Here is a 12,611-nt window from a genome sequence, read left to right as displayed (position 1 = left end):
CAGCCCGATTCAACTTTTTCATCAGTTTACAAGTCGGAAAATCTTCGATTAAGGTTTTAGGGGTCATTTTAGTCCTTAGGGTTCCGAATTGAGCTCGGAATTAGCAAAAAAATAACGCAAGTGTCTCGTTTTGCGTAACAAAAATGTATCGATTTGTGGGAAATTGTAAATATGAGACACTTACGTTATTTTTTTGCTAACTTCGAGCTCAATTCGGGTCCCTAAGGGCTAAAATGACCCCTAAAACCTTAATCGAAGATTTTTCAACATGTAAACCGATGAAAAAAATTTAATCGGGCTGCAATTTACAATTTATACGAACTTTTGGGCTGCAATTTGCAAAAAAAATTTTAAATGCCTGTAATTTGCAAAATACGAATTTTAAATGGATACAATTTGCAAATTTTCCAAAAAAAAAAACACCCAGAAAAAGTGCTGACTTTAAAGATGTTGAAAACTCACTCTACCCTTTAGACCCAGCACAGCCCAATACACACACACCTCCTCATTTACGGCCCAACCTTTCCATTCCCCAAAACCCAAAAAAAAGCCCAATTTCTCTCTCCATCTTCTCAAACTTCAACTCAACTCAATTCAATTCAATTTTGCGCAGAAAGCCATAGCAGCATCTCACAACACCACCATTACACAGAAATTACGAGCTCAAACAACTACATCAATGGCGGAAGTTGCTAACCCTGGAAGTGACGTTCCTCCTAATCAAACAATCTACATCAACAATCTCAATGAAAAAATCAAGCTTGATGGTACTTCAATTTTGCCCTAATCTCTTCAATTTGTATTTCTTTCTTCTTTTAATTTATTATGGTTTTGATTCTTCTGTAATTTGATTGTTTCAGAGTTGAAAAAGTCGCTAAATGCAGTATTTTCTCAATTTGGGAAGATAGTTGAGGTATTAGCATTCAAAACGTTGAAGCATAAAGGTCAAGCTTGGGTTGTTTTTGAGGAGGTTTCTTCTGCTACTAATGCGCTTCGTCAAATGCAAGGTTTTCCTTTCTATGATAAACCTATGGTATGGAGTAGAAATTGTTATAATTTTGGGTTTTGATTTTGTGATTTTGATTAGTGTTGGCGTTTAGGGTTTGATATGTTACTTTCTTTGTTCGAAATTAATAGTCGCGTTGATAGTGTAATTTGAACTGGTTATGCGATGATTAAATTTAAATGGAGGGAGTAGCATTGTAGGAGTTGCAAATTTAGGACTTGGGCTTGTCATTAATATTGGTTGCTGTGATAGACTGTAGTGGTGTTGATAGTGTAATAAGAACTATATATGTGATAATTAAACCCGGGCGAAGAGAGTAGGAGTTGCAAATAGGATTTTGGGTTTGTCATTTATATCTGGTTGCATTATTGTATAGCTAACCTAAAGAAAATCATTAGTAAAGATTGATCAATTAAGATAGGGTTCTGTTCAACTTTACCTCAAAATCCTTGTGTCAATGCTAAGAACTAATTTGTTCAGTTTGGAGTATAGATGTTTTTGTATAGTTGGCATTTTATATTTAATGTTACATTGATACGAAGGCTAGCGGGAGAGAGTGTGGTCTTTGTTTCAGTGTTCCTTGTTATTTAGTATTGGAAGTTTAATTTTGGAACAAATTTTTGTTGCATCTTCAGTTTTTGTTAGAGGTGCTTTGTAATGTCACTAATGTGTTGGGCAACAGATAAGTTAAAATTTAATTTGGGATCTTTATAATAGGGTTTAGGGTTTTGTTGGTGGTCATGATTATATTTATACAGTAGTAGTTGCCAGTTTGGGACTTTAGCTTGTTTTTTTTGGTTGCATTATAGAGTTATACATTATGCCATCACAAAAGAGAAATTAGTAAAGACAAATGAAGTAGGGGAGAGTGCTTCAAATTCTGGTGTCAAATACTTGTAATTAAATGGCTCTGCACTTGTTAGTTTAAGAAACTTTTCAAGTTTTCAATTTGAATTAGTAATTCCTGCTGACTTCAGCTATTCAGTATAATTCAGACAGACTTGTCGTGATAATTAGTACTTACCATTGCTGCGCCTTGATCATTTCATGCTAGTTACAGGAATTGGCCACAAACTTTTAGCTATTTATTTGTTGGGAACCAAAATATTTTTAATCCTAGAGTACAGTCAATTTAGTATTGCAAACACACATGCACAAAAACAGAAATGCATTGGTAGAACTTTTTAACCTCAAACGTTCAAAAGAAAATTTCCAATTATTTCATAATCTGCTCTTCAAATATTCTGAGGTATCCCTAAACTAAACAAGGATGTTACGTTTATAAATAATGAGAGCACAATGATGAGCCGTCAAGTACACGTGTATAACTGAAATGGGGGAGGGTAATAATTGGAGGTTTTATATATTTGAGGGGAACAAATTAAAACGAATATGGGAACTAGTTTTCTGCCGAACCCATTCAGGTAGGAATGAAGTACTATTGTAATCACTGAGAAAGTGGAGATTTGAGAGTGTTATTGGTGTCCTTGGTGATGGGTAAATAAGGCCATGTGACTAGTTCGTGCAAAAGGCAATGTGATCCTTGTTTTTTGCTAGGGTTTGGCTTAGGTTTTAGAGGTGCTCACCATCTCAGTTTTGTGTTGCTTCTATAAAGCATACTCTCCACGTGTATTTGTTGATTTCAGTGGCCATTTACTGTCTCCTCTAGTCAGATAGTAGTCATGTATAATTTTTGGTTAATGCAGAGAATACAATATGCAAAGACGAAGTCAGATATAATTGCAAAAGCTGATGGTACTTTTGTCCCCCGAGAAAAACGAAAGCGGCATGAGGAGAGAGGTATGCACTTTCATCTCTTTATGTGTTCAGTGCTACACTAAGTTTCCATTTTAAAATGCCGTTGCTGGTTATTTCTGAAGCAAATTAGGTGACAAGCAATTTGCCCAACAATGGATTTCTTCTCATAGAATTGGTTAGAATAGAATTCCCATCCTAGGTTTACTAATTTTTGACCCAAAAAAAAAATGATTGAGAAATCTTTTCCTGCTGCGGAAGGATAAGTTATATACTTATATCACGTATATGTTGCTGAAGGGTGGGAGCAATGTCACCACATATGTGCGTTATTATAGAATCTGATGTTATCCCTGCTGCTAGAAAGTTTAATTAGAATGAAAAAAAGGTGAGTTGTGATGTGACTGATGTCTAGGTGCACCATGATAGTTACTAATTATTATTATCAATAAAGTTGTGTTGTATTTCTCTAATTAAATCAAAACTATTAAATATAGTTTCTGGCTTTGCTACATCCTACATGCCATCCACATCAAGCTACTAGTCTTAAATGGAGTTAGAAAGATTCTTCTAGGATTTTTGGGAAGTTACAATAAAAAAAGGATGACACCACCTCTTAACTTTTATAAATAGGTATTTAGATGCAAGAACAATGAATGTATGCACATCGATAACCTTACAGTCACCGTATGAGTAGCGCAACGATAGCCTTTCCGATTTTCCTTCCCCATCTGAGCCAATACATTTGTTACATTTGTTGCGTGCTTATAAATTTTATGATGGTGATGTCTAGGTCTATTTACTTCTTATTGAGCTGTGTGGCTATTGGCTAAATAAAAATCCCTCCTCCATGGAATGTCACACCGAATAGGAAAAGAAAAATTCATTGTCATAGTATCAGGGAATATCAAAGACTGATGACATATTATTTGCTGCTGTTGGTAGTCAACCATGAGGGTTCTTGTGAACATCTCTTTTGGAAGAAATTAGCGGGATCATAATCCAAAATTCCAAATACTAAACATCCAGGGTGTTCCTTTTCTATCTTTAGTTCTTTTGAATATTGTTTTTGTCCTTTCTTTTCTCAAAGTCACTCATAATTGTATGCGTTCGTGCATCTTGTGTTGCACATCCGTCCACATTTATATCAAATTTAGTTGCTTCTAGTTCTAACACTAGGATGATCTGTATAGCTCTGCTAAGGTATATTGATTAAGATATACAGTAAGAATGGCGAAAGATAAAACTGGTCTTATCTAATCTTCCCCCTCCCCCCTTCTCATTTCTTTGATATCTTACTGACAGCCTTAGTCATGGCATGCGTCCCTCTTAATTTTTTTAGCTATTTGCTACTGGCTTTTGAAAGATTCAGTACATGTATATGATTAATAATCAAGCTTGCTTTACCTTCTCATCCGATGAATCGCACTTAATCATAGGTAGGCTTAAGCAATTCTATAGCTAGTGAAATTGGAAAATCGCAGTCGTGTAACTAAGGTCATCTTAGGTTAGACGTAAGTAGAGCAATGCATATTAAAGCTTAAAAGCATTCAAAAGTGATAGGGGTCCTGTTGCGCCTAGGCATTCTTTGCTCTTGTCCAACATATTTTACTCCTAATTCCCTACCTTTTCCTTTAGAGTGTAGATTAGTTGTCTTCTCTCGTAGGAAATTGAATGTGATTTGCCATAGAAGAAGGTATAGATACCTCCTTAAACAGTGCGTTTCTGGTGCCGCACGGTGCGGCAGGGGGCCAAGTTAGCAAACAATGACAAAGTAACCCCACCGACTTAGTAACCCCTAAACAAGTGACCCTTCCGACCTGGTAACCCCACCCCTGACCCACCTAGTAACCCCTGACCGGACCTAGTAACCCCTAACCGGACCAAGTAACCCCTCACCAACCTAGTAACCCCTTACCGCATCTAGTAACCCTTAACCGAACCTAGTAACCCCTAACCTAGTAACCTCTAACCAAACCTAGTAACCCATAACCTAACCACCCATTTCACCGCCAAAGTAGCCACCAGACCACCAATTCCAACCACCACAACAATCAACAACCAACCACAACAATGGCGGCCACAACACCACCATCATCTAACCTTTGACCGTTGTATTGACCGAACCCACAACACCACCAACTACCGTACCCACACCACCAGTCCTAGCCCCAAACGCCTTGCCACTAGCCCCTAACCCACAAACAAACCCCGATCCAACCAAACCATTAAAAAAAATAAAAAAATCGAACAAATACCTTTAAAAGTTAACAATGGCTTCGAATTTCACTTCAAATATCGCTAAACAGGCCAAATTCGACCATGAATTTGGCCTTAAAAACCTTAACCTTGTTTTCCGGTGACGGAGTCACCAAACCACCACTACCCACCTAGCGAAACCACCATCTCCTACCGTCCGACGAACGAACCACGAAGACGACTATTGACGATGGTTGCGAATTTTGTGTTCTCTGAGAAAGTGAGATGAAGGTTCTGGACTTGGAGAAGAAGAAAAGAGGAAAGAGAAGAGAGAGAGAAAGAATTAAAAAAAAAAAAAAAAAAAAAATTGTGGCTGGCCGCACGGTGTTGCCAGCTACATATGAAACTTTGTGCTCCTTAGAAAGATTTAACTGAAGTTTGTCGTTGGGAAATGCTTGTATGTGGCAGTCTTAAATTTGTGGAATGTGGGAATAACTTTATCGTTGAAGCTTATTCCTTAATCCCTATCATCTTCTACTCTCCTGTAGATTAGTTTTTAGTTGAGGACAAGGCATAAAATGAATGTAATATCATTGGGAAGAGTAGATAATAATTTCATCCAAATTTTGCAGATGCTCATTCATATTGATTGTTGAACTTGAAGGACATGCGAGTCTGACATGATTACTGATTAGTTATAATTAGGCCACAGCAAAAAGTCCTTTCTGACGTTGTTTAATGTGTTTGAAATGGTATTGAATGCCGAAGAAAACCAAATTGATAGCAAAGTTTGAGAGCAATTAAAAACCCATGGAACAAAAAGGGAAAGAGAAACTTTGTCAGTTGTGTTTAACAACTTATGCTTTTAATTGATTGCAAACTGGTATTCTCTACTGAGAGTGTTCAACAGCTGCTCCATGTTCGATGTATCATGTTAGTTACTGAGCTTTTGTCTGTAATTCTCTTAGCAGGTAAGAAAAAGAAGGAACAACAGGATGCTAATCAAGCAGCTCTGGGCATGAATTATCCGGGTGCATATGGTGTAGCTCCTCCTGTAAGTCATTTTATTTGTATATATTTTTCCATCTTGATGATTTTATACCTATACTTGCATTAGTTTTTGTCTCTTTGGAATTTAAGTAAGTCTGTTGTTTTTTCTTTGTAAGTAAGAGCATTTTGTAAAATGGAAAATTACCTTAGAAAACTTGCTCAGTAAGGTTACAGGCACTAGAGGTTCTAGGATTAACCCGTGATCATTGATTAATTTGGAGTTTATTGTTGATTATTAAAAATAGGAAGGAAATGGAAAAAAAAAAGAAAGAAAAAAGGGAGAAAGAAATGCCTCATTAAGCATCGAGGAACTTTTTTTGTTTCACATGCAGATAATATTTAGAAATAATGTCTTTCTGTATTTAAGTTTGTTCCTATAAGGCTATAATTAGGGGTGAGCGTAGCAGGGTACCCTGTAAATATCTCAAGACCCGGAAATAGGACCCGGAACCTGAATTTGTTCAACAGGTTCCTAAAAATTGGGAACCGGAAGGTTCCAGTTCCGGAACCAGGGTACCCTGTCTTTCAAAGTAAGCTTAATAGTTACTTGTTTGTCTAGAATATTTAATACTCTGTATAAAATTACAAATACCGGTTCCGGAACAGGGTACCCTGTCTTTCAAAGTAAGCTTAATAGTTACTTGTTTGTCTAGAATATTTAACACTCTGTATAAAATTACAAATACTTATATTAGTAATACCATTAATTAAACCTTTAAGAGTAAGATTTAAAATGAATAAGGGGAAGAGTGGTAGGTGAAGTCTTATATAATTTTAATATAGGGCTTTTATACTTCGACTTAAATTATAGGGTCTGGTTTCATGTACCCTATAGAGAACCTATACTAACAGGGTACCCTACAGGTTCCGGGTCCAAAATTTTACTACCCAGAACCGGAACCTGCCCGAAACCTGCGGTTCCGATTCCAGGTGAGGGTACCCTAAATTTTTGCTCACCCCTAGCTATAATGTGCTGTGTAGTGTTCTTTCATTTGCACAGAGTGAACTGGACTTTTGCCTTTTTCTTAATTCTCGGAGGACTATATTGGAGGAGACCGTATTTGAGAACTACATGATTGAATTAAATCTTTTTTACAAACTTTAGAAGGGTGAGAAATGACATGTACTAAATCATCAAGAGTAGCTTAATTGAGGGAAATGACTTTGGCATACCAAAAATTGATTTTGGGCACTCATTATGAGACAATTTTCTATAAACTTTTCACACAAAGGTGTGCCAATATCAATCAAAGGTGTAACAAAATTAGTTTCGTAGGGTTGAACTAGGGAAGAATGAGTGTGCTAGCAAGCTAGCAACTACCAATATTGTACATTTGTTATTTCCTGTTTCCTAAACTTTACCAAAGAATTCATGCAATAATTCAACAAGGTTTTTTTCCCTATCTAATTCAATTTTGTTGAGTATTGCAGCTTTCACAGATCCCGTATATGGGTGCCAAACCAATCGTTCCAGAGGTCCCAGCTGCACCAAACAACATTCTTTTCGTTCAGAATCTTCCACACGAGGCAACTACATTGATGCTGTCGTTGCTTTTTAGACAATATCCTGGCTTTAAGGAAGTGCGTATGGTGGAGGCTAAGCCTGGCATTGCGTTCGTGGAGTATGAAAATGAAATGCAATCAACAGTTGCAATGAACGCGCTTCAGAATTTCAAGATGGTTGATAACGCTATGTTAATCACATATGCAAAGAAATAGATGAACAGAACATCTGTGTTTAACATTGCATACTTTTAGATGGCTTTTGGTCTCGGAATTTTAAGTTGTAATGTTGTTTCTGCGCTGCCATGTGTTCTTCATGGTATTTTTAAGGCACGTTGATTATATATAGTTCAGGATGTAAAATTTTAGCTGGATATATATTTCTGCAACTGCAATCAAATCCAAATAGTATTGATTTTGGTTCTTGTGTTTCCTAACTTTTTGAAAATGCATGCACCATGAATTTTGCCTTTCATCTTATCAACCTACAGCTTTAACAAATATTAACCGGTTAATTATAATTAGTGCATATTGGATTTCTATCTCTGATATATGTTTCCTCTATAAATTTGGGCACTGAAGTCTGAAGATGTTGTGCTTCTCCTGCAAACATCAACTACATGTACCGAATGGATTGAATACTTCCGGTGTCCTACAGTGAAATGTAGTGAATGGCTTGAACTTGAGAAGGGCCAAATACTTTCTATTTGATTAACACGGGCCTATAATAAATTGAAACCTCAACATGTTACAAGGACTAGCAATCAAGCTATACGGGGGCTTAAACATTATACACTCATCTCACTCATGGGTTTGAGCTTTGAAAGTTTGAATCGTATTGGGAGTTTTCCACAATAGAACCTGTCATGGCTCTCCAAACCGTTCAGTGAATGGTCTACAGAGTACAGACTACTGGGTTACATGTATGTAATTTGGCTGCCACTCAAAAGTTGAAACTAGTAGAGGCAATTTTCTAACACTGACCATCTTCAAGAGATACAAATTCAATTAGCTTTCTTTTAGTGTATTAACTAATAATGTTACGTCAGGATGGAAAAGCTACTACTGTAAGTTAAACTTTCTCCAGCTCTGACTTGTGCTTGTCAAGTTGCTCTCTCAACTCTTTCTTCCATCCTTGAATCAGCTGTTCTTGTTTCTTAATAAGCTCTGTTTTGACCTTCAACTCTTCTTCCATGACAGAAATTTCCTGATACGACATGAAAAGCGACCAGTCAGTGAATCTGCTCTAATAATTACACCATGTCTACAACTTGTATATAACTGGAGTCATATCTCAATAGGCCCTTCATACCTTCTGAAGCATTTCGGCCTTGGTAGGTTGCTCCTCACGTTGCAGACTGATAAAATACAATTGAAGCCTTTTAGCAGCCTCCATGAAGTCTCTTGCATGTCTTTCCACATCAACTGAAGCAATGCATAGCATTATTAGTAATTTCACACAAATGAGTTAATGTTAATAGTGTTTTAACAGAGCTCAGAGGAAAGTTTCCATAAACATCAAGAAACAACGATTCCAGCACAATGATACAGAAACAATGATTACCCAACAGTTGCTGTCCCAAAAGTAAGATCATACTCAGAGATAGAGAAGACTTTAGGAGTGATAACCAAGGAATTGCGGTACTCCATTTACAGTTCAAAGTACAGATTACATTCGAGCAAAGAAAATTAATCCAACTCTTTAGGACACCACCTAGACACATAAAGGCTAAAATAACAGGTCACTTGCACATCAAAATGCAAATTGTAACAATTAGGCACTACAGCATTGCATATAGCAGATTCGTGTAAAATCCAAACCATTATAATGTTCATGCATGGAAACTGCAACTGTCGGTGCCGTGTTGCACTCAGCTTATGGTTGATGTTTACATCAGTCATTAACATTAGATTGTGACTTTTGGTCAACAACTAGGCTACAGTAGCCACCAATCTAGGCATTTTCAGACCACAACAAATGTAAGAACCAGTCCACTACTATCAAAGAGGATAGTTACCGACATTGGAATCTTAATGACCTCAATCGGTTACACCTGATGATAAGAACATGTCCCAAACTCATAGATCGAAAACCTCACCTAGCACTCCACCAATTAACCAAATATTCTTCAAAATTTATACTCTTATAGTCACACACACTTCAAAACACAAAGAATCATGTCCATTTACCTACTTAAAGATGTAAATTGTGTGCAATTTTGACTATCAAAGACGAAACCACAAATTGTCTTGCATTCTACGTAACCCTCAGAAGTAGCCTCGTCTCAGCTACAAGGACAAACTTAATGACAGAGTTGCATATGTTTCGAGTAACGATCAACCCAATTACTACTGTTTTCCATCAATAGTTCCAGTGTGGCCTAAATCCAACAGGATAGTAACTTATTATCAAAGAGCAAAAGGAAAAGATATCCTACTCCGAATCGGACGAAACAAACCCTATTCCAGAAAACACCAATAGGGCTTAAAGTTCATCAATTCTTTACCCAACAAAGACCAGAAATTCTATCACCAATATCACTTCCACAACAACTACAATCAAAATTAACACAGAATTCAATAAACATATAAATCAACAATTAAACATATACTCATCCCAGAAATCCAATCCACAGAATTACCCTATTTAACAGTAAGAAATAAAAAAAAAAAAAAAAAAAAAAAAAAAAAAAAAAAAAAAAAAAAAAAAAAAACCCCAAATAAAGAACTAATTTTTTTTACCAAACAAGCATACAAAAGACATTAAATACAAAAAAGGGCAACTGGGTAATTCACAAATTATACAAAAACAACAAAATTGAAACGAAAATTGAAAGAAATAATGAAAAAGAAGAAGGAAAAGAAAGTTACTCTGATGAGAAGGATGAGGGGAACGATCAATAGCTTGGAGTTCACGAGCGGGTAAGCAGGGTAGGAGAGCAGCCTCTAAGGCGGTGACGCACTGTAACATTTCATCCTTCCCCGCCTGAATTGGCGGAGTTTGCGGTGGTTGTTGCGGCGGCGATTGCAGGGTCCCCGTTGATGGAGTATCCACTGTTTGCTGCTCCGCCATTTGCTTCTAAGGAGATGTTTTTCGGGGCTTTTTAAACCTTGTTTGTTTTAAAGGTGGGTTCAAAATATGAACCAAACCTGACCTGACTTACTCGATTGTAATTTGATTCAGATTTTGACTTACATAGATCTAATGATTTAAGTTGCGAGTAATTTAGACCGAAGGTAGTATTAAAATTGACTAGACCATGTTAAACTCGACTTAGTCATTCGAATTAACACCTTTAGCTAGTGTGGGGTAATTGGATACATTGATAAATACGGTAATGTTATATCAGCATTTAGTGCAAATTAAATAGTGCACTCAGATGGTTAAAATTGACAATTGTGTAAATAAATGTGTGTCTCCCTCTATATGGTAAGAAAAGAACATCAATCAAATTTGACAAGATCATACTCTGTAAAATTGGTTCCCTCAAATATAACCCAACATGGAAACAAGATGAAATGTTTAATACAGTTTGTACGAAGTAAGTAAAATAAAAATTCAAAGTTTAACCCTCATTAATGCTATGAGTGGGAATAATTTAGAGTTAGGGGTTACCTCGAATTTTACAAGATTTTTTCCGTTTACAAAATGAAGAAGACAATAAAACACATATGGAGTAAGAGTAAAATACCAATGAGAATTTCCGAAAATTATAACATGTTTATTAATATCAACCAAAAATCGAGGGGAGGGGAGGGGAGGGGAGGAGGGGGGGGGGGGGGGGGACCTTTATGTATTTTATAGCCCTAGATGGTACTTATAACATATATTTGATGCCAAAAGGTCAAATTGTCAAAGTTAAAGAACACAAATAATCAATTACAGAATACGGAGTATATACTAGCCAAAGAAAACCCTTTTTTTTTTTTTTTTTTTGAAGAAAAGCCAAAGAAAACCCTTACAATATCAAAACTTTTTAAAATAAGTTGCATAAAACCATGCATCATATAACCCAATAATTAAGTTAGCTTAACTACCACATCAATTATTTAAGATTTGTATTATGAAGAAAAGTATATAATTGTGTGTATAATTAAGGCGGTAAATCACCTTAACATCATTCATTTAAGGTTACAAGACGATAAATATATCAAGGAAAGACTTTTTACATAAGTTGAAATCACCTAAACAAACTCATCAATATTTTTCACAAACAAAGAGCCCGGTTGGGCAACTTTGCCTGCCCCCCCTAGACCAAATCCTTTGACATCATTTTCCCTAAATTTTCACATGTGTTTGTTCGGGCAAATTTGCCCGCCCGCTCCCAAGCCAAAAACCAAAAATAATAACAATATTAGTTGTCACATTAACGTGAAAACTAATTCCAGACAAAGGAATACATCATATCAAACTTTCGACCCTTCCTGGTTTGTTGGTTGAATAATAAACATCCACCCTATGACGAACCACAAATTTCTTGTACAAATGAAACTAACAATCAAACAATGTATATTTTCTTCTTCCAATTCCTAATCGATCATTGTTTCTGTACAAAGTTTTCACATTTTACCTTCGGTCAAAAGTTGAAGCACAATCGCAAGAAGCTTTAACACACCATGTGTATCCCTTAAATTTTTATCCAAAGGACATGAAATATGAGGCTTAGCATAACAAGCCGCTCTACAACTATCCATCAAACCCATGCCATACTCAACCCAAACCTTAGCTTCCTCGAACGAGTTATTAACCACAATCATCGTATTCACACGATTCTCTAGCTCATCCTTCAATCGACTAAATGCCTCCTTACACACACACAAAACTTGTTGTATATAAGGATCGGGTTGATTCGGTATTAAGGTGTTGTTTATTCTATCCAAGGTATTGGTCGCATTGTCCTCGGAATAGTCTCTTGCAAAATATGAAAGAAATTTCATGTCCGTTCCTTCAACGGCTGCCCCGGTGTTAAATACATCTATGCAATACCAATATAGTTGTGGTCCGGATCTATGGCATACTTCTTGCACTGATTTTGGTGGCGATTTTCGATCGTATGAATTCGTAAGGGTGAAGAACATGGATGTTATTAGTACGATT

General features: G+C 36.4%; 2 protein-coding genes across 3 annotated transcripts; one reads left to right on the top strand and one right to left on the bottom strand.

Annotated features, from left to right (window-relative positions):
• The first annotated feature begins 547 nt into the window (after positions 1–547).
• Positions 548–7,988, top strand: LOC145615483 (U1 small nuclear ribonucleoprotein A-like). 2 transcript variants are annotated; one of them, XM_081670560.1, is made up of 5 exons: positions 548–767; positions 861–1,033; positions 2,713–2,806; positions 5,929–6,014; positions 7,442–7,988. In XM_081670560.1, exons 1-5 carry the CDS (start codon positions 680–682, stop codon positions 7,727–7,729), a joined length of 729 nt encoding a protein of 242 aa, XP_081526686.1. In that variant the 5' UTR covers positions 548–679; the 3' UTR covers positions 7,730–7,988. The 2 variants fall into 2 exon arrangements, with proteins under 2 accessions (XP_081526686.1, XP_081526692.1); XM_081670566.1 differs by having other exon boundaries at positions 549–767; positions 5,932–6,014.
• A 250-nt stretch (positions 7,989–8,238) lies between these two features.
• LOC145615474 (mediator of RNA polymerase II transcription subunit 28-like) lies at positions 8,239–10,617 on the bottom strand. Its single transcript, XM_081670551.1, has 3 exons — positions 10,385–10,617; positions 8,826–8,938; positions 8,239–8,720 (listed from the first exon to the last, which is right to left on the bottom strand). The coding sequence occupies exons 1-3, from the start codon at positions 10,584–10,586 to the stop codon at positions 8,586–8,588; spliced, it is 450 nt and encodes a 149-aa protein (XP_081526677.1). The 5' UTR covers positions 10,587–10,617; the 3' UTR covers positions 8,239–8,585.
• Between the last annotated feature and the right edge of the window lie 1,994 nt (positions 10,618–12,611).

The sequence above is a fragment of the Chenopodium album genome, chromosome 3, assembly GCF_948465745.1.
Source record: "Chenopodium album chromosome 3, dcCheAlbu1.1, whole genome shotgun sequence".
NCBI lineage: Eukaryota > Viridiplantae > Streptophyta > Magnoliopsida > Caryophyllales > Amaranthaceae > Chenopodium > Chenopodium album.
The sequence above is the reverse complement of the archived record's forward strand: the minus strand, read 5'-3'. Positions and strand labels throughout refer to the sequence as shown.

Excerpts from the sequence above, each read along its gene's own strand:
- LOC145615483 (XM_081670560.1), top strand. The coding sequence starts at position 680 with ATGGCGGAAGTTGCTAACCCTGGAAGTGACGTTCCTCCTAATCAAACA. Across the intron at positions 768-860 it reads TGAAAAAATCAAGCTTGATG|AGTTGAAAAAGTCGCTAAAT; the intron begins GTACTTCAATTT and ends TGATTGTTTCAG. Across the intron at positions 1,034-2,712 it reads CTTTCTATGATAAACCTATG|AGAATACAATATGCAAAGAC; the intron begins GTATGGAGTAGA and ends TGGTTAATGCAG.
- LOC145615474 (XM_081670551.1), bottom strand. The coding sequence starts at position 10,586 with ATGGCGGAGCAGCAAACAGTGGATACTCCATCAACGGGGACCCTGCAA. Across the intron at positions 8,939-10,384 it reads CCCTCATCCTTCTCATCAGA|TTGATGTGGAAAGACATGCA; the intron begins GTAACTTTCTTT and ends GCATTGCTTCAG. Across the intron at positions 8,721-8,825 it reads AGGCCGAAATGCTTCAGAAG|GAAATTTCTGTCATGGAAGA; the intron begins GTATGAAGGGCC and ends ATGTCGTATCAG.